The sequence below is a fragment of the Monodon monoceros genome, unplaced genomic scaffold, assembly GCF_005190385.1.
Source record: "Monodon monoceros isolate NGI ecotype Baffin Bay Population unplaced genomic scaffold, NGI_Narwhal_1 Super_Scaffold_12, whole genome shotgun sequence".
NCBI lineage: Eukaryota > Metazoa > Chordata > Mammalia > Artiodactyla > Monodontidae > Monodon > Monodon monoceros.
In genome coordinates, this window is record NW_021703768.1 from 163,011,669 (window position 1) to 163,037,446 (window position 25,778).

General features: G+C 50.9%; 1 protein-coding gene across 9 annotated transcripts in view; it reads left to right on the forward strand.

The window, feature by feature from the left end:
- The window catches only part of DNM2 (dynamin 2), a 93,534-nt gene that overhangs the window by 8,886 nt on the left and 58,870 nt on the right, over positions 1-25,778 (forward strand). For all 9 annotated transcript variants that reach the window (XM_029217413.1, XM_029217412.1, XM_029217405.1 and 6 more), the window contains exon 2: positions 24,538-24,611. In XM_029217413.1, coding sequence (XP_029073246.1) covers positions 24,538-24,611 — 74 coding nt within the window. The remainder of the gene's footprint in view (positions 1-24,537; positions 24,612-25,778) is intronic.

Consider the following 25,778-nt stretch of genomic DNA (forward strand, 5'->3'; position numbering starts at 1 on the left):
AGGTAGGTGACTGCTACACGAGGACCTTTGTGCCCATCCTGCCTGGCTGTGGGCCCTGGCTCGAGGCTCATGTCCTGTTATACAGGGTGCTTTCTTGTTGTTGTCACGGCTGCATAGTACTCCATGGTACAAAGCCACCTTTGTTCACCAGCCTCTTGGTGGTGATGGATGCTCAGGCTGTGTCTAGTTACCCACTCCCAGGATTTGCACGTGGACATGGGACACCCGTGTAGAACACGTGTCTACACAGAGGAGGACATGGGGAGATGGATGGCCAGCACTGGGTGTGTGGCCCTCCCCTCCCTGGGTGTGGAGGCCAGGATGCTGCCTGGCAGCTGTTCACCTGGGTTGAATGAGTGGACTTGGGATTGGCCAAAGAGTCCATCCCAGGGCTCGCACATCAGCGTGTCGTCGCCGCGCTTCACCCGTCCCGACCCCTCCCACGACCTGGACCAGTGCAGCTGCCTCTGCCCTGGTCCCCTGGCACCCGCCCTGCCTCCCCCACCGCCCACAGTGTCCACAGGGTACCTGTGAACACCTGAGTCTGGGCATGTCCCTCTTCTGCCCACCACGCTCTGCGGCCCCCACACTTGGGCTAAAAGTCCAAGTCCTCCACTGGCCCCCCAACACCCCCGCCCTCGCCTGCTCCCACTGTCCCCCAAGCTCATCCCGCCGGCCACACAGCCTCCTGGCCGCCCCTGAACCCCCCAGACTCACGCCTACTCGGGGCCTTTCTCTTCCTTCCTCCACATCTCCTCTTTGTCCAGAGTTCTCCACACCCTACCCCTCTCTCCTTGGGTCCCTGCTCAAACCTCACCCCTCTGAGAGGCCGTCCCTGACCTACCCTGGTTCACACAGGGCCCTGGCACTCAGATCGCGTGCCTAGATGTGTTTTCTTCAGAGCTCATCTTAGGACCTGAAACTGTTTTGTGTGTTGTTTCCTCCCCCCCCCGCGGACGGCAGGTCCACAAGGGCAGGGATCTTCGAGCGTTCCTCGCCATTCTGGCACAGGGTAGGAGCATGCATATTTGTTCCATGAAGGTACCTTAAGACCAAACTTGGATTAATTTCACTGCACAGATGTCCACTGAGAAGGGGACCAGCGGACAGCCCTGTGACTTGCCTTTGGGGGCTCACAGTCTACCTGGGTTGTGTGGGACTGAAAATAGAAGAGGGTTTTGGGGTGCTCCAGGGGGGACAGAAGCAAGTGTATCCTTTTTACGGGGAGGGCTGTGATTTGCCCTTTGGGCACAGGGTAATAACAGTAACAGGCTAAGACCTCGGGGCCGGCCAGGCATGGCTGTCTCTCTGGACCGGCTTCCTGGCTGTGAGATGGGGCCGAGCAGGGCCCCCTCCCTGGGCTGAGGTGACTGAGGCCCTGCACAGCTTCCAGTGAGCCATCCCTTCCGACTCTTGCTTCTTGCCTGGGTACCAGGCAGCCACTCTGTCCGGGCGCTGGCACACTCTCTCAACGGGGACCCGAGGTCTGAAGGCAGCTTCCCTCCCACCCCCACCCCCCTGCCCGATGATACCCAAGTGCCTGCTTGGACCAAGAACCAAGGAAAGGAAGCTGCTGGGGTCATCGCTTCTGAGTCCTGGCAGCCCATTAGTGTCCGTCACGGGGAGATGCCCAGTGCCAGACCCCTCCCCAGACCAACTTGAAACTCCCAGGGGGATTCCAGTCAAATGCCACAGCATGGAGAACCATGCTCTGTTTGTTCTGGGAGACCTCCTTTGCCTAAACTTGAACCCACTTGGATCACAGACCCATAGCGTGTGGACAGGTGGCCAGCAGAGCTGCCCAGGGCCCCGATGACACCCTCATGCCCAGACGGAGGAGGAGGACGAGGCACCCTGGAGACTCTGCCCCATGACACGTTTTCCCAGCCATAAGAGTCTCTAGGGACTGGCAGGCCAGCAGGCGAGCACAGCAGGCAGGAACAGTCCCAGCTGGGGTTACGTCTGCTTGCCGGGTGATACGCCCTGGCACAGCCAGGCCAGCCCTGGAGGAAGCCCCGGGGTGGGCTGGGGACACAGCCCCTACTGTCCCAGCCACGGGGCCTCTGTCTTCTGTGCTCATGGCCAGGATCCTTCTGGAGGGTCACAGCCTGCTTGCCTACAAGGCCGTCAGCAGGCCCTGCAGCCAGGGAGCCAGTGGCTTTGAGGATGATACCCTCAGAGTTGTTCTTTTCTGGCTGGTGGGGCGATGGAGTCCCAGGGATCTATAAATCAAGATCAGGGGCCTGTGACCGGGGGCTGTGAGCCGCCCACTCAGCTTGAGAGAGGCTGCCTGTGGTTTGGGCTGACACGTCTCCTCATCTTGCAACACTTCCCCTCGTCTAGGCGGAAGCCATTCAGGAGGAAGCCTGACTCCAGCGGTTTGTGCCCTAGTGGCATCTCCCGGTGGCACTGCCTGGCACAGGTTGACAGCGAGCTCACAGCAGGCCACTTTCTGAGGTGGGGAGGCCCCCACCTGGAATACGCTCCTGGCAAAAGGATGTCCTAGCTTGATTTTTTTTTAATTAATTTTTATTGGAGTGTAGCTGCTTTACAATGTTGTGTTAGTTTCTGCTGTACAGCAAAATGAATCAGCTATACATATACATATATCCCCTCTTTTTGGATTTCCTTCCCATTTAGGTCACCACAGTGCATTAAGTAGAGTTAACATAGTGCTATATAGTATGTTCTCATTAGTTATCTATTTTATCAATAGTGTATATGTGTCAATCCCAATCTCCCAATTCCTCCCACCCTCCCCTTCCCCCTTGGTATCCATACATTTGTTCTCTACATCTCTGTCTCTATTTCTGCTTTGCAAATATCTGTGCTATATTTCTAGATTCCACATATATGCATTAATATACAATATTTGTTTTTCTCTTTCTGACTTACTTCACTCTGTGTGACAGTCTCTAGGTCCATCTAGCTTGATTTTTAATTACAAGAGTTCTTGGACTGTTTACTCGCTGTCAAATACAGTTCTCTCCTATAGGAAGAGTAAGGTGGAGGTTCGTCTTGCCCTTTGCTTGGGACCACCTTCATCAGCTTGTGGCTCTTCTCAGATCCTTTTTCTTTATTTTTTTTATGTGTGAATGCCCCCCCCCCATATTAAATGCCAGGATTAAGTCTGTCTTTTTGTTTGGTTTTGGTTTTGTGTTCTTTTTTTTTTTTTGACTGTGCCGTGCAGCTTGTGGGATCTTAGTTCCTGAACAGGGATTGAACCCAGGCCCTGGTAGTGAGAGCTCTGAGTCCTAACCACTGGACCACCAGGGAATTCCCAGGTCTTATCTTTGATAGTCCAAAATCTCGCTGGAATGTGTCATGCCTCATGCCAAGTTCTTTGCTATTTAGTGTCTTGAGGGGTTTTTGTCTTTGTTTTGTTTCTTTAAGACATTTTTTATTTTGGCATAATTTTAGATTTACAGAAAGTAAGCAAGCTGTAAACATACAGGAAAGTTATGGGGATAGTACAGAGAGCTCGCATATACTCTTCACCCGTCTTTCCCTAAGGTTAACCTCTTACCTTGCCGTGGTATATTTCTCACAGCTAAGAAATTAACCTTGGCATGTTATTACTATTAACGAAAGCCAGAATTGATTCACAGTTCTGCAGTTGTCCCCAATACGTCCGTTTTCTGTCCCAGGACCCCATCCAGGATCCCACATCGCATTGGGTCATCCCGTCTCCTTAGCTTCCGCCCAGCTATGACAGCGCCACAGCCTTTGCTTTTCATGACCTTGGTATTTTTTTTTTTTTTTTTTTTTTTGTGGTAAGCAGGCCTCTCACTGTTGTGGCCTCTCCCGTTGCGGAGCACAGGCTCCGGACGCGCAGGCTCAGCGGCCATGGCTCACAGGCCCAGCTGCTCCGCGGCATGTGGGATCTTCCCGGACCGGGTCTGGAACCCGTGTCCCCTGCATCGGCAGGCGGACTCTCAACCACTGCGCCACCAGGGAAGCCCTCATGACCTTGGTATTTTATAGACTGTCCCGCAATTTGGGTTTATCTGGTATTTTCTCATGGTTTGAGTGGGGCTATGGGTTGTGGGGAAGAGGACCACAAAGATGAGGTACTCTTCTCTTCACATCCTATCCGTGGTCCATGATATCAATAAAGCTTCCCGTGGATGATGTTGACCTTGATCTTTTGGGTGAGATGGCACGTCTGTCAGCTTTCCTTGCCACAAAGTTACTTTTTTTTCTCCTTTTTGTACACTATCCCTTGGAAGCATTGAAGATTCTTTTTTTTTTTGGCTGTGTTGGGTCTTCGTTGATGCGTGCGGGCTTTCTCTAGTTGCGGCGAGCAGGGGCTACTCTTCGTTGCGGTGCACAGGCTTCTCATTACGGTGGCTTCTCTTGTTGCGGAGCACGGGCTCTAGGTGCGCGGGCTTCAGTAGTTGGGGTGTGCGGGCTCAGTAGTTATGAATTCCAGGCTCTAGAGCACAGGCTCAGTAGTAGTGGCACATGGGCTTAGTTGCTCCGCGGCATGTGGGATCTTCCCGGACCAGGGATCGAACCCGTGTCCCCTGCATTGGCAGGTGGATTCTTAACCACTGTGTCACCAGGGAAGTCCGAGTGTTCTTTTTAATATAATTGTTTGAATAGGTAGTATGTCCAACATGGAACCAAGTTCAAAAATATCAGAAAGAATGGAGAGAGAGAAGCTTGCTTCCTGTCCTCCTACTTCTACAGCCACGGCTAACCACCCTCGCTCCTCTCCTGTGTCCTCCCAGTTTCTCAATGCAAGTGGAAGCAAATACGAATGTGTGTGTATCCACTTCCCTCTCCCGCCCAGCTTAACACCCTGTTCTGAATGATGAGATTGTCACTTAACAGTATTTCTTGGAGATCTTAGTGTATCAGAACACAGAGCATGCTCATTTTTGTGGGTTTTTTTCCCCCACCCTAGAGGTATAAAATTTACATATAGTGAACACACAAAGAGTTACCACCACAAACAATATATAGAACACTCTTATCACCCTCCCAAATCCCCTGTGTCCTTTTGCAGTCACCCCCCCCGCCCCGCCCCCACTCCATTCTATCATTTTGCCTTTTCCAGAATGTCATATAAATAGACTCATGCAGCCTTTTGAGTCTGGCTTGTTTCATTCTGCATAACACCTTTGAGAGCCATCCAGGCTGTGTGCCTTGATAGTTTGATCCTTTATGTTGCTGAGGAGCATTTCATGGTGTGTCTGGATCACTGGCTGTTGAAGTGTTCACCCACTGAAGGATGCTGACGGATGCTGGGTTGTCTCCAGTTCTGGGTGATTATGATCAATGCTGATATAAACATTTATCTGCACGTTTCTGTGTGCCTTATAACTGTGATGCATTTTGAGAGATTTTGAAGTAACTAATTTTTTAAAATTTGGCTGTGCCATGCGTCTTGCGGGATCCTAGTTCCCCCACCAGGGATCGAACCCGGCCCCAGCAGTGAAAGAGCCAAGTCCTAACCACTGGACCACCAGGGAATTCCTTGTTCTTCTTTTTCAGAGTTGTTTTGGCCAGTCTAGTTTCTTTACCTTTACATGTAAATTTTAGAATCAGCTTGTTGGTTTCTGCAAAAATGATACCTGTGCCTCGGTACATGGAGAGCTTTGCTATTAGTTGTTTTCTTTTTTAAATAAATTTATTTATTTTTTATTTATTTATTTTTGGCTGCGTTGGGTCTTCGTTGCACGGGCTTTCTCTAGTTGTGGCGAGTGGGGGCTACTCTTCGTTGCGGTGCACGGGCTTCTCATTGCGGTGGCTCCTCTTGTTGCAGAGCACGGGCTCTAGGTGTGCGGGCTTCAGTGGTTGTGCCACGCGGGCTTCAGTAGTTGTGGCTCGAGGGTTCTAGAGTGCAGGCTCAGTAGTTGTGGCGCACGGGCTTAGTTGCTCCGCAGCATGTGGGATCTTCCCGGACCAGGGCTTGAAGCCGTGTGCCCTCCATTGGCAGGTGGATTCTTAACCACTGTGCCACCAGGGAAGTCCTGCTATTAGTTTTTGTAACCGTTATTATTCCCTCTAACATGGGCGCTGACCTGGACCATTGCAGTCACTTCCTGCTAGGTCCTGCACCTTCTGACTCCACTCCCTCCCCCGCACCCCACCCCAGGCTGTTCTTCCTACAGTGGTGGGAGGGAGCCTTTTAAGAAGGTGCCCCTCCTCTGCTCAGAACCCAACATGGCTCCTAGTTCCCTCAGTGTAAAGGCTAAAGTCCTTGGGAGTTCCCCGGTGGCCTAGCAGTTAGGATTCCGGGCTTTCACTACCGTGGCCTGGGTTCAATCCCTGGTCAGGGAACTGAGATCCTGCAAGCTGCACGGTGCAGCCAAAAAAGTCCTCATTATCACCCAGAAGGCCCTGCATGATCTCCTTACCCTCCTCCCCCTGCCCCATCACCTCTCTCCTCTCACCTCCTCCTATTCCTCTCTTTCTTGCTCTGTTCCAGCCACACAGGGCCCCACACTGTTCCTCAAACATGTTAGACACAGTCCAGCCTCAGGACCTTTGCATGTGCTATTACCTCTGCCTGGAAAGCTCCTTCCCTCAGATAGCCGCGTGGCTCGTGTATCATCTCTATTGGGCCTCTGCTCAAATTGTTTCCTCCTCAAGAGGCCTTCCCTGGCCACCCTGCTAAAATGTCCCCACCCTATTACTCCATCCTCTTGCTCTGCTTATTTTTTCCTGGAAGCACTTGTCACTCCGCGTCCTTGTCCTACCTGTTTATTTGGTTTATTATCCTACCACCCGGTAGTAGGTGAGTGCCCTGATGGCGCGGCCTTGCTCCTAGGTGTGTGCCAGCCCCTTGTACTGTGCCTGGCGTGTATTAGATGCTCTCGAAATCCATCTCCCTTTCTGTGTAAACTCACCCATCTGCGTCTCCATCACTAAGTGGGACCCACTCAGCAAAGGTAGCAGAGCCTGTTCGGTGCCAAGCTCTGAACCCAGCCGCTACTCAGCTGGGGCCAAACAGAGCTGGTCACCACTTGGAGTTAGACTGGTTTGTGTGGGTCAGCAGAAGTTCTTTTTTTTTTTTTTTTTTTTTTTAAATAAATTTATTTGTTTGTTTTTATTTTTGGCTGCGTTGGGTCTTCGTTGCTGCACGCAGGCTTTCTCTAGTTGCGGCAAGCGGGGGCTGCTCTTCGTTGCGGTGCGCGGGCTTCTCATTGTCATGGCTCTCTTGTTGCGGAGCACGGGCTCTAGGCGCGCAGCCTTCAGTAGTTGTGGCTTGCAGGCTCTAGAGCGCAGGCTCAGTAGTTGTGGCACACGGGCTTAGTTGCTCCGCAGCATGTGGGATCTTCCTGGGTCAGGGCTCGAACCCGTGTCCCTTGCATTGGCAGGCAGATTCTTAACCACTGTGCCACCAGGGAAGCCCAGCAGTTCTTTTGTTTGTTTGTTTTTTGTTTTTTGGCTGCTCTGGGTCTTCGTTGCTGCATGTGATCTTTCTCTAGTTGCGGTGAGCGGGGGCTGCTCTTCGTTGTGGTGCGCAGGCTTCTCATTGCGGTGGCTTCTCTTGTTTTGGAGCACAGGCTCTAGGCACGCGGGCTTCAGTAGTTGTGGCTCGTGGGCTCTAGAGCGCAGGCTCAGTAGTTGTGGCGCATGGGCTTAGTTGCCCTGCGACATGTGGGATCTTCCCAGACCAGGGATCAAACCCATGTCCCCTGCATTGGCAGGCAGATTCTTAACCACTGCACCACCAGGGAAGTCCCTCAGCAGCAGTTTTTTATCTTAAAGCTTTTTAAGATGGACTTTTCCCCTTGTTGGTACATAGGTGGCTCTTGTGCTTTTTGTTCTAAAATGACATCTTTACTGAGATATAATTCACAGACCATAAAATTCATCTTTTTAAAGTGTACTATCCGACTGATTTTAGTGTATTCAGAGTTGTGCAGTGATCACCAGTATCTAATTTCGGAACATTTTCATGTCCCCAAAAGAAACTGTGCCCATTAGGCAGTCAAGTCACTCTCCAACCCCAGCTCCTGGCAGCTGCTCATCTACTTTCTGTCTATGAATTTGTCTGCTCTGGACATTTCGTATGAATGAAATCATATGCTCTGTAGCTGTTTGTGTCTGGCTGCTTTCACTTTGCATTAATGTGTTCAGGGTTCATCCTTGCTATAGCATCTATCAGAACTTCATTCCTTTTTATGGCTGCATAACATTCCACTCTGTGGTTATGCCACCTTATGTTTATCCAGTCCTCACCTGATGGACATTTGGGGTGTTTCCACTTTTTGGCTATTAGGAATAATGCTGCTGTGAACATTTTTGGACAAAGTTTTGTGGGCACATATGCATTCATTTCTTCTGGGTATGTACCTAGGAGTGGAATTGCTGAGTCATATGGTAATCGTTGTGTTGAACCTTGAGAAACCCCCAGACAGTTTTCCATAGTGACTGCATCATTTTACTCTTTCACCAGCATTGTAGGAGAGTGCTGGTTTCTCCACATCCTCATTAACACTTGTTATTATCAGTCTTTTTGAATTCAGCTTCTTAGTGGGTGTGAAGTGGTATTTTGCTCATCGTGGGTTGCTTTTATTTTTTTTCCTAATGGCTAACGGTAAGCTTTTCATGTGCTTATTGTCCATTTGTATATCTTCTACAGAGAAATGTCTATTCAAATCCTTTGTCCATTTTTTAAAAACATTTATTTATTTATTTATTTATTTATGGCTGTGTTGGGTCTTGCTGCACTCGAGCTTTCTCTAGTTGCGGTGAGCGGGGGTTATTCTTCATTGCGGCACGTGGGCTTCTCATTGCAGTGGCTTCTCTTGTTGCGGAGCATGGGCTCTAGGTGCACAGCCTCCAGTAGTTGTGGCACGCGGGCTCAGTAATTGTGGCTTGTGGGCTCCAGAGCACAGGCTCAGTAGTTGTGGCGCACGGGCCTAGTTGTTCTGTGGCGTGTGGTATCTCCCCGGACCAGGGCTTGAACCCGCATCCCCTGCATTGGCAGGTGGATTCTTAACCCCTGCGCCACCAGGGAGGTTCCCCTTTGTCCATTTTTAAATTGGGTTATTTGTCTTTTCATTTGTTGGTTTGCAAAAGTTCTTTACATCTGGTATCAAGAACAGCCCTTTATGAGATAAATGATTTGCAGATGTTTTCTCCCATTATGTGGGTTGTCTTTCTTGTGTCCTTTGAAGCAGAAAAGTTTTAAATTTTGATGAACTCCTGTCTTTTCTTTCTTTTTTCACCTACGCTTTTGGTGTCATATCCAAGAAGCCATTGACCAATCCATGAAGATTTACTCCTGTATTTTCTTTTATTTATTTATTTTTTAAAATGTTTATTTATTTATTTATTTTGCGTTATGCGGGCCTCTCACTGTTGTGGCCTCTCCCATTGTGGAGCACAGGCTCCGGACGCGCAGGCTCAGCGGCCATGGCTCACGGGCCTAGCTGCTCCGCGGCATGTGGGATCTACCCGGACCAGGCCACGAACCCGTGTCCCCTGCATCAGCAGGCGGACTCTCAACCACTGCGCCACCAGGGAAGCCCGTATATTTTCTTTTAAATATTTTGTAGTTTTAGCTCTTACATTGAGGTCTCTGATCCAGTTTGAATTAACTTTTATATACGGTGTGGGGTAGAAGTCCAATGTCATACTTTGGCTTGTAGCTATCCAGTTGTCCCAGCACCAGTTGTTGAACATTCTTTACTCATTGAATAGTTTTGGCACCTTGGGTTAAAAATCAGTTGGGGAATTACCTGGCAGTCCAGCGGTTAGAGCTCCACGCTTCCACTGCTGGGGGGCACGGGTTCGATCCCTGCTTGGGGAACTGAGATCCCGTATGCCGCAGCACAGCCAAAAAAATAAAATAAATCAGTTGGCCATACATGCAAGAGTATATTTCTGGACTCTCAAATCTATTCCAGTGATGTTTATGTCTACCCAAATTCTAGTACCCCACAGTCTTCATTTCTGTACCTTTGCAGTAAGTTTTGAAATTGGGTAGCGTGAGTCTTCCAACTGTGTTCTTCTTTTTCAAGCTTGTTTTGGCTATCCTGAGTTCTTTGCATTTCCATATGAATTTTAGGGTCAGCTTATCACTTATTGCAAAAAATGCTGTTGAGATTTTGAGGAGGATTGCATTGAATCTCTAGATCAATTCGGGGAGTACTGCTATCTTAACAGTATTAAGTCTTCCAGGGAGGAGGGATAAATTAGGAGATTGGGATTAACATATACATACTACTATATATAAGAGAGATAACTAATAAGGACCTACTGTATAGGGCAGGGAACTCTACCCAATGCTCTGTAATGACCTATATGGCAAAAGAATCTAAAAAGAGAGCGGATATATGTATATGTATAACTGATTCACTGCTGTACGCCTGAAACTAACACAACATTGTAAATCAACTATAATTAAAAAAAAAAAAAGTCTTCCAATCTGTGAACACAAGCTGTCTTTTCGTTTATTAGGGCTTTCATTTATTTCAACAGTATTTTTTAGTTTTCAATGTAAACGTTTTGTGCTTCCTTTGTTAAACTTATTTCTAAGTATTTTATTCTTTTCGATGCTATTATAAATGAAATTGTCCCCTTAATTTCATTTTCAGATTGTTCACTGCTGGTATGTAATAATATAACTGATTTTTGTATATTGATCTTGCATCCTGCAACCTTGCTAAATTTATTACCTCTAATTTTTAAAAATTTTGCGATTTCCCAGCGTCTTCTATAGATGTGATCATGTCATCTGTGAATGGTTTTCCTTCTTCCTTTGGATGCCTTATTTCTTTTTCTCCCTGACTGCTCTGGCTGGACCCTCCAGTACAATGTTGAGTAGAAATGAGGGTGGGCATCCTTGTGTTGTTCCTGATCTTAGAGGGAAAACTTTGAGTGTTTCGCCATTAAGTATGATGTTAACTGTGGGTTTTGTGTAGATGTCCTTTATCAAGGTGAGAAAGTTCCCTTCTATTCATAATTTGTTGACTGTTTTTATCATGAAAGGGTGTTGGATTTTATCAAATGCTTTTTCTGCATCTGTTGAGATAATCATACAGTTTTGTCACTTACTGTATTAATATGGTGTATTGTATTGATTGATTTTTCCCAATTTTGGACCAACATTGCATTCCTGGAATAAATATCACTTGACTATTGCACATAATTTTTTTTTTTATTTGGGTGCGCTGCACGGCTTGTGGGATCTTAGTTCCCTGACGAGGGATTGAACCTGGGCCCCCAGTAGTGAGAACGTGGAGTCCTAACACTGGACCACCAGGGAATTCCTGCGCATAATTTTTTTTTTTATGTTGTTGGGTTTGGTTTAATAGTTTTTGTTGTTGATTTGTGTGTGTGTGTCTTTGTTCATAAAAGATGATGGATTTGTGGTTTTCTTGTGATATTTTTCTCTGGCTTTGGTATCAGGGTAACGCTGACGTCATAGAATGAGTTAGAAAGTGTCCTGTTCGGGCTTCCCTGGTGGTGCACTGGTTGAGAGTCCGCCTGCTGATGCAGGGGACACAGGTTCGTGCCCCGGTCCGGGGGGATCCCGCATGCCGCGGAGCGGCTGGGCCCGTGGGCCATGGGCCGCTGGGCCTGCACGTCTGGAGCCTGTGCTCCACAGCGGGAGACGCCACAGAGGTGAGAGACCTGCGTACCGCAAAAACAAAAACAAAAACAAACAAAAAAAGTGTCCTGGTTTAGGGGAAGAGTTTGTGAAAGACTGGTATTAATTCTTTCCATGTTTGTTAGAATTTACCTGTGAAGCCACTTGAGCCAGGCTTTTCTTTGTGGGAAGATTTTTAAAAATTAATTAATTTTATTTTTGGCTGTGTTGGGTCCCTGTTGCTGTGCGTGGGTTTTCTTTTAGTTGCAGTGAGTGGGGTCTACTCTTTGTTGCGGTGTGCGGTCTTCTCATCGCAGTGGCTTCTCTTGTTGCGGAGCACGGGCTCCAGGCGCACAGGCTTCAGTAGTTGTGGCGCATGGGCTTAATTGCTCTGCGGCACATGGGATCTTCCAAGACCGGGGCTGGAACCCGGGTTCCCTGCATTGGCAGGTGGATTCTTAACCACTGCGCCACCAGGGAAGCCCTGTGGGAAGATTTTTGATCAGGAATTCAATCTCTTGTTATAGGTCTATTCATTTTTTTTTTTTTGAGTCAGTTTCAGTAGTTTGTGTCTCTCTAGCAGTTTGTCCATTTCATATAGGTTATTTAATTTGTTCGCATAGTATTTCCTTGTAATCCTTGTTATTTCTGTAAGGGCTAGTAATATCCACTTTTTTTATTCTTAGTTTTAGTAATTTGAGTCTTCTTTCTTTTTTTCTTAGCTAATGTAGCTAAAGGTTTGTTAGTTTTGTGGATCTTTTCAAAGGACCAACTTTGATCTTACTGATTTTCTGTATTTTTCTATTCTCGATTTCATTTATATCCTCTCTGATCTTTATTGTTTTCCCTGTCTGTTCACTGTGGGTTTGGTTTGCTCTTCTTTTTCCAGATTCTTAAGTGGAAGATTAATTTTTGATTTGAAATCTTTCTTCTTTTTTTAGAAAAATTTTAAAATTGTTTTTAATTTTAAAAATTTTATGAAGCTTTATTGAGGTATAATTGATATATAGAAATCTGCAATCTCCTTCTTTAATATATAGGAGCTTACATCTATAAATTTCTCTCTGACCTGCTTTAGTTGTATCCTATAAGATTTGGTATGTTGTACTTTAATTTTCATTCATCTTAAAAGTATTTTTCTAATTTCCCTTGTGATTTCTTCTTTGACTCATTCGCTGTTCAGGAATGTATTGTTTAATTTCCACATGTTTGTGAATGTCTCAAACTTTCCTTCTGTTACTGTTTTCTAACTTGACTCCATTGTGGTCAGAGAACATACTTCGTATGATTTCATTCAGTCCTTTCACAGTTAATCGGTCTTGTTTTATGACCTCAAATATGGCCTATCCTGGAGAGAATGTTCCATGTGCCCTTGATAAGAATGTGTATTCTGTTCTTGCTGGGTGGAGTGCTCTATACATGCCTTTAGGTCTTGTTGGTTTATGGTGGTGTTCACGTTTTCTGTTTCCTTGTTGATCTTTTGTCCAGTGTTCTATCATTTTTTTTGTTTTTTTTTTTGGGCTGCGTCATGCGGCTTGCGGGATCTTAGTTCCCTGACTGGGGATTGAACCCAGGCCCCACGCAGTGAAAACGTGGAGTCCTAACCAATGGACCGCCAGGGAAGTCCCTATCCATTATTGAAGGTGGGGTATTGATGTCTCCAACTATTATCGTTGACTCGGCTCTATTTCCCTTGCCCTGTGCTTTCTTTATGGCTGTGTAGTATTCCTCAGTCCCACTAAATCCAGTCACTCTCCTGCATGAGTTTTTTTTGTTTTTTAAGTAGAAGTATAGTTGATTTACAATGTTGTGTTAGTTTCAGATGTACAGCAAAGTGATTCGATTATACATATAGTATATATTCTTTTTCAGATTCTTTTCCATTAGAGGTTATTACAAGATATTGAATATAGTTCCCTGTTCCTTGTTGTTTATCTGTTTCCTATAGTAGTGTGTGTATGTTAATCCCAAACTCCTAATTTATCCCCCCCACCCTGACCCCTCTCTCCTCTTTGGTAACCATAAGATTGTTTTCTGAATGAGCTTTTAGGTTGTTTCCAGTTTTCTCCTCCTGACAGAGCCTTGGGGGTCGACCGGCTTGCACATCTGCTAGGCTCAGGGCTGATCCCTGGAAGGGGGCTGCTGTGTTGGAGAGGGAGCAGATATAGGATCATCTTGCCAGAGACCTTCTGGGGGCACCAAGGAGGGTCTGTGGTGCCAGGGGGTGACACCCCCCCTCCATCCCCATCACCCTTGTGAACTGTCCTGTGGAACAGGGCCCTACGTGTGCCAGGCATTGGGCTTCACGTGACTTGTCCTAGTCCTGCCAATGACCTGACGGGGTGGGCACTGTTATTAGGTCCATTTTACAGATGGAGAAACTGAGGCTCGGGGAAGTCCTGACCTTCACCCAGGTCCCACAGCAAGGCTGTGGCTGAGCTGTCTGGCTGCAGACTGTGCTCTGCACCACCACGCTCGGCTTTCCTGTCTCCACAGGCAGCCGTGACTGACTGTCCTGCCTTCAGCATTCAGGGCTCCTTTCCATCTTCATTTCCGGATGTGTGGTATAGTGACTGGGATGGTGCCTGACAGTGGGGACAGGAACGAGTCCAGCTGGATGGGTGCCTCAGTGGTTGGGGAAGAGGGGTGTGCTGTTAGCTGTGAGGCTTTGGTCTAGGTGACCTAACCTCTCTCGCCTCAGTTTCCCCATCTGAGAAATGGCGTGGGTGAGAGTGTCCGTGAGAGTGAAATAGGGACTTGCGTGTGCAGAGGCCAGCTCAGGGCCTGCATGTCATACCCCAGAGATGCCAGCCGGGCTTGCTGTTTGCTCCTCAGCAGGCATTTACTGAGCACTTGCTGTGTGCCAGACACCGGCACTGAACAAAGCAGACAAGCATCCCTGTCCTCATGGGGCTGATGGTCTGCGGGGGGTGGGGGGGAACCAGTGAGCAGGAAGGAAGCATGGAGGGGGTGCAGAGCCCGGCCTGGGGAGGCGGTGAGGGCAGCCTCTCCCAGGAGGTGCCGTCCGGCCAGTGTCCGAAGGAAAAGTGGAGGGCGCTCTGGCGTGTCTGGTGGCAGAGCAGCCCAGGTGGAGGCCTCAGCCAGCAGGGCCTTGAGGTGGGAGAGGAGGGAATGGTAGGGAGCAATGGGGCGCTGGTTCAGGCAGGGCCTTGTGGGCTGCGGGGAGGACACAGATTTTGTCCCAGGGTGTGTGGGAAGCTACAGGTGGGTTTTAAGCACGTGCGCAGCGTGATCTGACTGGCGGTTTGAAAAACTCTCCCTGGCTGCTGGGCTAAGAACATACGGGGCCGGGAGAGGGAGACGTGGGTGGGGGAGTGTGGCTGTGACCCAGGGGACTTAGCCTAAGGATGTTGGGACCAAGCAGGAGAGAAGGGGATGCATCTGGGTCTGTTGAAGGCAGTGGCGACAGGATTTGCTGAGAGGTGGGCCCTAGGAGGTGGGAAAGAGACCACCCAGGGAAGGGCGGGAAGCCTGTCCTGTCTCGTGTGTCCCTGTGCCCCTGGTCTGCCTTGAGGGTTCCTCACAGTGTGACACCCCATCATGCTGGCAGAGGCTCTGGGAAGGAGACGGGGTGCAGAGGGGTGCACTTATCCCCAGAGGCCAATGCCCACCCTCTTGCTTGAAGGAAGCCTGCAAGGAGGAAGGCTCTGGAATGCTGGCAGTGGGCTGGGGCGCTGCCTGGCTTTCCTTTCCACGTATTTACCAACACCCTGCCCCTGCGTTCGGTTGGGCCCCTCTGGGTGGCGACGTACATAGAGCTAGAAATCCACATGTGGCTGACCACCGTCCAGGGGCTACAGATTCGCGGCGAGCGCCCACCACCTCCCCAGCACCTGCAATGTCTCCTCCCTCCCCCAGCACATCCCATTTTATGGGTGAGGACACCGAGCCCAGAACATGAGTGACTTTGCTGCCAAGGTCGCATGGCCAACACTGCGCAAGTCAGGCCACCTGCTGCGGTGTAGAGCCGTGAGGAGGTGTCACAGGGATGCCCGCGAGGGTGGAGTTGAGAGCTCAGCTCCCCCAAAACTGGTGGTTTCCCCATCACCCTTGAAAATGTGGCTTGGCTGACCAGTTGCTTTGGAGCCTCAGTACAAATGGAAAGTTATGAATTAGTGGGAATTCCCTGGTGGTCCAGTGGTTAGGACTCTGTGCTTCTACTGCCCAGGGCCCCCACAAGCCGCACGGTGTGGCCGGAAGAAAAAAAAAAGTTAAAGTTACAAATTAGTATTTGCCTGTTATAAAAGTTATTTTAAAAGTTATAAAAGACCAAAATCCAAATCACATTGGAGACTGTAAGAAACAGAAGGTTTTCCATTCTCACTCCATAGACGACCTCCATGAAGGGCTCAGGGTGTCACCTCCAAACTTACTGTCCCTACACAGGCAGGAAAAAAAATGGAGGACACAAACGGTTCTGCATGTCACGCTTTGCTTTCAGCACTACGGCCTGGATTGCTCCCTGGGCCAGTTCCAAGCTTGATTTAGCCAATTGCCTGCTGACGGACCTCTAGGTTGTTAATGGGTTTCACTCTGGAAAGTACTGCCGCAGGGAGTGGCCGTCCTTGCAGACCCACTCAGGAGAATGAAAACCCGGTGACGTGGGGCAGGAAGGGTCAGAAGAGGACAGTCAGGCCTCTCAGAGGAGGTGGCATCTGAGTTGAGTCCTGAGTGACCAGAGGAAGCCAGGATTATGGAAAGGCTCCAGGGGGAAGGTCATTCCAGTCAGAGAATGAGCATGTGCAAAGGCCCTGATGCAGGAATTGCTTTGGCCTGCTTGCGGTACCTTGACCACCAGTGTGGCCAGAGGGAGTGCGTGAAGTGAAGGTGGGGGTGAGGGAAGGGAGGTGATGGGGTGATTGCCCAGGGCCTCGGAAGCCACAGGGAGCACTTTGGAGCAGAGGAGGGATGTGATCTCATATTGTGTTGGGTTTTTCTTCGATTGCATGGGGCAAATGGTCTCTTTTGGGCACCGTGGTAAGAACTTTTGCAAACCTTCCACTCTACCTTACCCCACTTAACAGATGAGGAATCTGAGGCACAAAGATGTCACCCCACCTGCACAGGTTGTCCAGAAAGGATTCCAGCCGGGGTCTGAAAGGCCCAGAGCCAGGGCTGCTGTATGCTGTGGGCCACTTCCTGCTTTTGCTCCTGGCCTGGCTGCCAGATGAGACCACAGAGCAAGTGACACTATGGCTGAGTGCCTGGCGAACCTGCAGGATTCCTGAGCAGGGAGGAGCCTGCTGGGAATTTTGTGAAGGGTGACACCTGGAAGTGAGATTATGAAAGCCGGAGGGGGGCACCCACAACCTATCCCATCGTCCCATCGTCATCCGAGCCTCAGTCTCCTCATCTGTACAATGGCAGGTTTGGTCCTTCGTCCCACAAGCATTGGTCCCCTGCCTCGTGCCAGGCAGAGGACCCTTTCCCCGTGAGGCTGCCACTCTTCTAATGGGCGGGTAGGTGGGAAGGGATAAACCACAGCCATGTGAACAAATCAGTAAACTAGAAGGTGGCGGTTATGAGTAGAAGTGAGAATTGAGCAGGATGGTGGGTGACAGCAGGGAGCTGCTCCATATCAAGGGGTGGGTGCAGGGAGGAGACCGTTTGGCCAGGAGTTGCCAGCTGGCCTTGTGAATGCTGCAGGGAGAGGGTTCCAGGTCTAGGGAGCAGCCCATGCAAAGGCCCTGAGGCACACTGTGCCTGGTGTGTTTGGAGAACATGGAGGAGGCCAGTGTGGCAGGAACTAAGTGATTGAGGGGAAAAAAGGAGGAGGTGAGGGCAGGGAGGTGACTGGGAAGATCACGCAGGGCAGGTCACGTGGGCCGCAGGGAGGACTTGAGCTTTTTTTTTTTTTTTTTTTTCCCCTTGGCCAAACTTCATGGCATGCAGGGTCTTAGTTCCCCAGTCAGGGATCAAACCCGTGCCCCCTGCAGTGGAAGTGCAGGGTCTTAACCACTGGACCACCAGGGAAGTCCTCAGGACTTGGGCTTTTAACCTGAGTGAGGTAGTAGCCCTGGGAGGGCTCTGAGCGGAGGGGGTCATGCCCTGACTTGTGGTGGGCAGCCTGAGAGGCAGCCACTGCACTGGTCCAGGCAAGCGCTGGTGGGCCAGGCTAAAGGCCTTGGATGTGGAGAAAAGTAGGCCCATTCAGGCTCCATTTGGAGGTGGAACCTGCAGGACTTGCCGCTTGGCGGGGTGGGGGATGGGAGACAGGAGGAGCCCCTGGTCTGTGGTCTGAGTCAGGGGCATAATCACTGTACCTGGCCCTTGGGGGGACCACAAGGACATGGTGGCACATGCCTAGGGACACTGAGTGCAGTAACCAGGTAGCCAGTGGTTACTGTTGGGTGGTATCGAGAGGGGATGTGGACGAGGCAGGGACCAGGGCAGGGACCAAGGGGGTGTGCACAGGCCGGATGTTGTGGCCTCAAAGACTGAGCGATGATGACCTCTGCTTCTGTTCTAGCAAAATTACAGAGGAGGGGCTTCCCTGGTGGCGCCGTGGTTGAGAGTCCGCCTGCTGATGCAGGGGACACGGGTTCGTGCCCTGGTCCGGGAAGATCCCACATGTTGCGGAGTGGCTGGGCCCGTGAGCCGTGGCCGCTGAGCCTGCGTGTCCGGAGCCTAAAAAAAAAAAAAAAACTACAGAGGAGTCTTCCCAGGCAGGTGGGGGTGACTGGGGGCTCTGCCTCATTGGTGTCCCACCCAGGTTCCCATCCTGATTCTGCTCCTTCCTTGCTGAGTGGCTTTTGCAAGTCTCGAAACTGAGCCTTAGTCTACCCATCTGTGAAATGGGCGTATTGACCCTGGCATCATTCCTTTGGCGTTGCTAGAGGGTTTACTGAGATGTTACCTAAAATGGGGTTAGAGCTGGGCCGGGTGGGCGGCCAGGGTTCCCTGTATGGACTCTTGTGAGAGCCTGAGAGAGTCAGGCCAGACATGACCCTGGGGCACATGGGGGCTCTTGCTGTGGCTGGCATTGTGTGTGGTCTCCCAGCCCCACTGAGGCTTTGGGTGACCCCTTGAGGAATTGATGAGGAGGAGGGGATCCCAGCGCGGGGCCCTTGCCTGGGCCCTCACAGGCTCTGGCTTCGGGCTGACCCATCCTCTGCCGGCTTTTGTGTTTGTTTTCCCTCTCCTGGGGTTTTAGTCTCCATTGTTCCTGCATCTCTACCCTCCTGGGGACTGCGAGTCAAAGTGCTCCTGGAGAGGCCTTGTGCTCCATTCAGAAGACAGTAAATAAACAGCCTGGGCTTCTGAGTGGCCCACGGTGCCACCTCCTGTTGCGCCCTTCCCCTCCCTGCCCCCTACTGCCTTTCGCGGAGCCCTCATCACCTTCTAGGGAGAGGTAGCCCATTTTAGAGCCTGGAAACTGAGGCTCCAAGAGGGTGAAGTGACTTTTGCCAGGTCACGTATCCCAGTGGATGGGCGGCGTCCTCCCATCCCACAGGTGGCTGGGCCAGTGCCCAGAGAGGACAGAGACCTGCCCAGGGTGGGAGCAGATCTGGGCTTTGAAGCCAGGCCATCTGGCTCCAGCGTCCACGTTCCTCCTGTCCATTCAACATTTAATGAGCACCTGCTGTATGACAGGCTCTGTTCTAGGTGCTGGAGATCCAGTGGTGACCAGGTTAGGTGAAGAGGTCCCATCCTGACACAGGACTAGACCTCCACTGGAGGCCAAGTTGGTGGTAGTGGGAAGGGGCATGCATTTGGGAGGGAGAGGTGCAATCCGCTGCATCTGCAGAGCCTGAGAGGAAGGCAGAGGGAACAGCCCTTGCAAAGGCTTGGAGGCCAGCGGTGCAGGGAAGAACCCAGAGGCTGGGGCCGGGGGGTGGGGGGCGGCTACCAGGGGGCAGCCCTGGGCGGGGGTGGGATGGGCAGGTGGGGGACCCTGTCAAACCTGGGATTGGTCATGTGACCTCTGCAGGAGGGAGGCTTGGAGGCCCAGGTCTCTGTTTTAGGAGGATGACCACATATAGCCTGAGAGGAGGATGGGTCAGAAGCCTGGGACCAGGGGTGGGCCCAATGGCTTAGAGGCCAGGGATGGTGCTGAAATGACCATAGTTAACACTTATTGAGCACTTACTCTGTACCGGGGAGCAGAATAAACCCTAGATCCTGTTCTGGGGAGCTGACATGGGGGTGGTGAGGGGCAGACAAGAAGCAGATAAGTGACATACAAGGGGTTAGTGCTTTGGAGAAAAATGAGGCAGGGGAGGAAGATGGGGGGGGTGGAGCTGTGAATGAGGGTGGGAGAAATCTCCCTAGGGAGGTGTCGTTTGAGCCAGAGCTGTGGGGCGCGAGTCATGGGCGGCCTGTTTTGCTACCTAGCTGCCCTCTGAGGTGAGAGGAATTTCCCCATTACTAACTAGGAAACCCAGATCGGAGAGGCTGGGAAGCTGGCCCAAGGTCACACAGCATGCAGGGCCACCTCGGGGCACAGTGGCCCTTGTAGCAGCTGGGAAGAGAGAGGAGGGGGTGGGCACTTTGAGTCAGAGGGAGGGACTTGGTGACCAGTGGAGTGTGGGTGGGGTCAGGGAGGAGGAAGCTGACGACTGAGGCTTGAAAGTCGCCTCCTGATAAGTGGACAGTCAGTGTTGCGGGCAGAGCTGCTTGGGGGAGGCGGTTTCCTTCCACCACCCAGGCCAGGAGGGCCCCAAGAGTGCTCCCGCTGCTGGGTGCCAGGAAACCCTGTGGGTGGGCCTTACGGCACAGCCGGGCAGGCGCCTCCTTACGGAGCCCCTCCGAGATTTCTGGGGGGCTGCTTTTCAGGGACTGTTGAGGCTGAGGGTGGGTGTTGCAGTCCGGCGGCTTCCAGATACACGTCCCAGCCCAAGTCGCAGCCTTCCCCTGCGAGGGCCCAGAGCTCTCATCACGCTGGCCCTCGTGTTCTTCTGAGGCTCTCATTGTCTGTTGTGTGTGGTGTCACCATCGTGCTCACAGTGCCTGGGCCTCCTGGACATACCCCGAGCAGTCACAGGACAGCACGTGTCAACACCAGTGGCGGAAAGCCTGGTCCTTGCCGGGGAGATGCCTGTAGCTTCCATGGCAGACATGCAGGCCCAGAGGCCGGGGGCCTTGGTGGTCAGAAGCTCAGACCCCATGGGTTTCAGTCTACACTCCTGCCACCCCTGGTTGCCAAGTGACCGTGGGCAGTTGCCCAACCTCTGGGCCTAGTGACCTCCGTAAAATGGAGCTCACAGACCACCTTGTTGGATCTCGTCATGGTTAAATGAACCCATTTAGTGGCACGGAAAGTTCTCAGCTTTTTGCCTGGCATACGGTGAGCTCTCGACAACTGTTAGCTACTCTTAAAAAAATTTTTTTTTGGAGTCAGTAATCCATGTGGATGATGCAGAATTCAGAGATGTTCCAAAACAGTGCAGTGACTCTTCCCCCCACCCTAACCCCCTGCAACAGGCCCCAGCCACCCTGGGCTCTGTTTTGAGGCTTTTTATTTACTTACAAAACACACTGTTCCACACGTTTTGTTTTCCTCACTTAATACACCCAGAAGGAAATTCCATGTCAGGAGATAAAAAGCTCTTTTTTGTTGTTGTTTTTGGGTGTGTGTGTGTGTACATGTGTGTGTGGCTGCACAGTGACACGAATGGGCCATAATATAATTAGTCTCCCCCATGGGCTTTAAAGTTCTTTACATCTGAGCTATTACTGGGAAACTAGTAAGATTATAATGTTTTGTGGGTTTTTTTGCGGTACGCGGGCCTCTCACTGTTGTGGCCTCTCCCGTTGGCTCCGGACGCGCAGGCTCAGCGGCCATGGCTCACGGGCCCGGGCGCTCCGCGGCATGTGGGATCTTCCTGGTCCGGGGCACGAACCCGCGTCCCCTGCATCGGCAGGCGGACTCTCAACCACTGCGCCACCAGGGAAGCCCAGATTATAATGTTTTTGTGGGCAAATTTTAATGGAGTGTTCTCTCTGTGCTTTGTCCCTGAGTCTTCACGAGTGCGTGTTCCTGGACCTCCTTGTGCTTGTGACCTTGAGATTGAATTTAGATATGGTAAATTGTCCTAATCTTACATGTACACCTTCATTTTAAAAATAAATGCATGCACTGGTCAGATCAAGATAGAGGGCGTTGTCATCACCCCACAAAGTCCCCTCCTGCCCCTTCTAGTCAGTTCCCCCAGAGGGGACCAACTGCTCTGATTTCTATCAGCAGAAACTAGTTTTGCCTGTTCAGGGTTAGGTCTGCCCTGTGACTCAGCAAGAGAAACAAGGTCATATGTCAACAAAAGGCATGGATGAGAATGTTCATAGCAGCTTTATTTGTAGTGGCCCCGAGCTGGAAAGGCAACCCCTCGCTCCCCACCAAAAGCCTCATCAGCCTGCGAGCAGGTGAACAGACTGTGGACCCTCCACGCAGTGGCGCACGGGTCAGCAAGGAAAAGGAACCGGCCCTGATCACACACGACAGCGTGGAGGAGCCGCATGGGTGCGACATTGGGGATTCCATTCACATGCTGCTCCTGTCTTGTTTGGTCACTGACCAAAGCCCTCTTGCCCCAATGATGTGCCTTCTTTGTCCCCACCCACACCGTCTCACGTGGTTCCTGTCAGGAGGTTGGCACTGGTGTCCCCAGCACCTCCAAGGTGCTCAGTACGTGTGAGTAATACTTGAGTGAACAAGCTTGTGACCTTGGCCAGGTCACAAATCCTTGCTGCTCCTCAGTCTCCTCATCTGCCAAATGGGAGAATGGGAGTCACGTCCAGGGTGTTGCGCTGGTGTGAAGTACTCTGAGCAGGGCAGGGTTCTTTGTCATCCTCAGGAATGTGGCTCCATGGGGAGCATCCGAGGCGTGTGGAGGGTTGACCATGCCTGCCGCCAGGGGCTGTGGGCTTTATCCCCCCCGGGGCTTATGCGTGCCCTTGGGGCGTTCTTCCCTCTGTGTGCAGTTGCCTCCTGCCTGCCTCTTGGCTCCCACCCTCACCCCTGAAGCTGCCAGAGGGGTCTTTTATTTTATTTTTTTTTAATTGTTTTTATTTTTTGGCCGTGCCACGTGGCATGTGGGATCTTAGTTCCCCAACCAGGGATCCAACTCGTGTCCCCTGCATTGGAAGCGCAGAGTCTTAACCACTGGACCACCACCAGGGAAGTCCCCAGAGGGGTCTTTTAAAGCCACATACCTTTAAAAGCACACAGGGTTATGATCTGACTGTCCCTTAACAGTGACAGCAAGTGGCCTTGCTCTAAGAATGACGACCAGCCTTCTCCCCGTGACCTCCAGCACCACCGTCACCCCACCCCTCTCTGGGCCCGTTCACTCGTCCACTCCAGCGCCTCACTCTGCTGCTCACAGCGGCACCCCCATAGGACCTCCAGAGCCGATCTGCCCCTGGGATGTCCCTCATCTCACAGGCCGACCTGCTGCGTGGTCACTGCCGTGTCCCTGTGCCCAGCCAGAGGAGGCGCTGCATAAGCGTGGTGGGACCGCCCACAGGCTGATGGGGCGCGACCCTCATAGTGCATGGCGTGCGGTGAGGGCGCGCCTCCTCCCTCATTCCGCCCACTGGGCTAACAGGTTCCCAGGGGTTCCGACACCCAGCCCATGCTGAGAACCAGCAACCTCCTCTGGGGCTCTCTCTGGGGTTCCCGATACAGGCAGGGTGCCCCTGAGACACTGGTTGTCACAGTTCTGGGGAGCGGGGAGGCACCAAGGATGCTTGCCTGTATGAAACACACCTACCCAGCGTTCTGCACAAATTTCAGATAATCCGAATGTTTATCTGGGTGCAAAACTTGTTTAAAATTCCCTGAGCCCAGAACCTTTCTCCGTTTTACATGGAACAACAAAGAATCCTTTGCCTGGCTTTGGTGATCTCTGAAAATGTTGCTTCTTTTGTGCCTGCCTGGACCCCTGCTCTTTTGCTTTCCTTTTTTTTTTTTTTTTTTTTTTTCCGCGCCCATGCGGCTTGCGGGATTTTAGTTCCCCCACCAGGGAACTAACCTGGGCCTTCAGCAGTGAAAACGTGGAGTCCTAACCACTGGACTGCCAGGGAATTCCCTTGCTTTCCTTTCTTAATGGTCCAGGGTGGCTCCCGGCTTTCCCACTTTGCGTGAATCCAGGTGTATTAGTGTAAGTCAGTGCAGGTAGTGCCTGTGTATTTCCATAGTGAAATACATAGCATATATATATTCTTTTATTAAACAGCTTTATTGAGGGCTCATTTACATGCTAGGAAATTCACCCATTTCAAATGCAGTGATTTTTAGTAAATGTATAGTAAGTATTAGTAAACAGCACTGCAGTCCAGCTTTAGGACATTTCCATCACTCCAGAAAGCTCTCTGCTCTCAGTTTCCCACCCCTGGGGCAACCACTGATCCACTCCCCGCCTCTATTGATTTGTCTTTTTGGGACATGAAACACATCGTGTTTTGTCATTAAATATTTTCCTTTTATTTTAGTCTTTATATCATATGTATGGCATTATATTACTTTTAAAAATGTAGGTAGGAAATGTACTGATCTGGGGACTTCCCCGAGCAGTCCAGTGGTTAAGACTCCACACTTGCACTGCAGGGGACATGGGTTCAATCCCTGGTCAGGGAACTAAGATCCTGCATGCCACACGGTGTGGCAAAAAAAAAAAAAAAAAGAAGAAGAAGAAGAAGAAATGTACTGATCTCTTTTGGGTCTGGGGGTCCAAATATTTGGCAGGGAAAGGGCTCTTTGGGCATGCTGGGTCCGGAGCATAGCCAGCTGGAGGGAAATGGTTCCGTTTGTCGCTAACCTTCTATCCAGCCCCTCCCCGATTCCTCTGTGGCTTCAAGACCCTCCAAGTTCAGAGCGTTCCCTGGTACCCTGCTGGGCTTGGTGTCTTTGCTGAGATCACCCAGATTGCAAGAGGGGATTGCTCCACTCCATGTGGCCACACTTCCTGCCCCCCCTGCAAGCCGGCCTCGTGAGTAATTTCTGACCCTTTCCCCTCCCACAGGGACTTCCTTCCCCGAGGTTCAGGAATCGTCACGCGGCGGCCTCTCATCCTGCAGCTCATCTTCTCAAAAACAGGTACGATGGGGTGGTTTGTAGCCCAAACAGGAAACGAACGTGGATGCGGTGCCCAGTGGGAGCCAGGGGCCTTCTGATGAGTCTCGGGTCCTAGGCTGCCATTTGGGTTTGAATTCACTTTTTCCTTGTATGCAGGGAAGTTGAAGCACAGTTCATTGAGCACCTCCACCCACCCCCAGCATCCTCAGCTGTGACCAGGCCATCAGGTGCCATATTTCTGGCTCTATCGTACATGACACGTTTTTGCTGAACACTTTCAAAATCAATAGCAGACACTGTGACATGTCAAACCGAAATGCTTCAGTGCATCTCCCTTTGCAATAAGGACACTCTCTTACACTCACAGAACCACACCCAAGAAAAGTCATCATTTCTGCCTGTTATCTTACACCCAGTCCATACTCATGTTGCCAACTGTCCCCCAGATATCTTCCCTGGCTGGTTCTACAGCTGCTCTGATCAGTCCCACACTACCCTTCATTGTCGTGTCTCCTCTTTTCATTAGAGCAGCATCCCCACCGTTTCTTTTTTTTTTTTTTTTTCCCCACCGTTTCTTTTTAAACTACAACACTGACTTTTGGGAGAGACCCAGCCTGTTGAATATAGAATGGCCCACATGTAGATTTTTTTCTGTCCTCCCCTCGGTGGCCTCCGTTCTTCCCACACAATTCTGACATAACATGGGCATCTCTCCCAGCTTGAAACCCACTTGGCTTCCTTGTAAAGCATCTCAGGTCAGAGGCTGGAAGGGGAGAGGGGAGCCTTTGGGGGTGGGGCCTCTCTTCTCTCCAGAGCCCCCAGGGGGTCTCCGTGCTGCTTCCCCACTGACCTGGAATGTCAGTCATGGTCGGATCCGCGCTCGCTGTGCCAGCGTCACCACAGGCCATGTTAAACACCCCCACTCTGGGAAGGCAGCTGACATATTCCCATTTTACAGATTGGGAAACTGAGGTTTAACCAGGTTACCTGCCTTTCACCTGGGATGAGTACCCAGGTGGGGTCAGACCTCCGACTCCACTCTCAACTGGTTCTAGTCCCTTCATCTCACCTTCATCCTCCGGGCCTTCACCCAATCCACCTGCAGGAGGGCAGGACACCAGTGAGAGACGGCAGTTGATTGGTCCAGCGCCGCCACGGGCAAGCCAATAGGCTGTCTCCTCTGGGTTC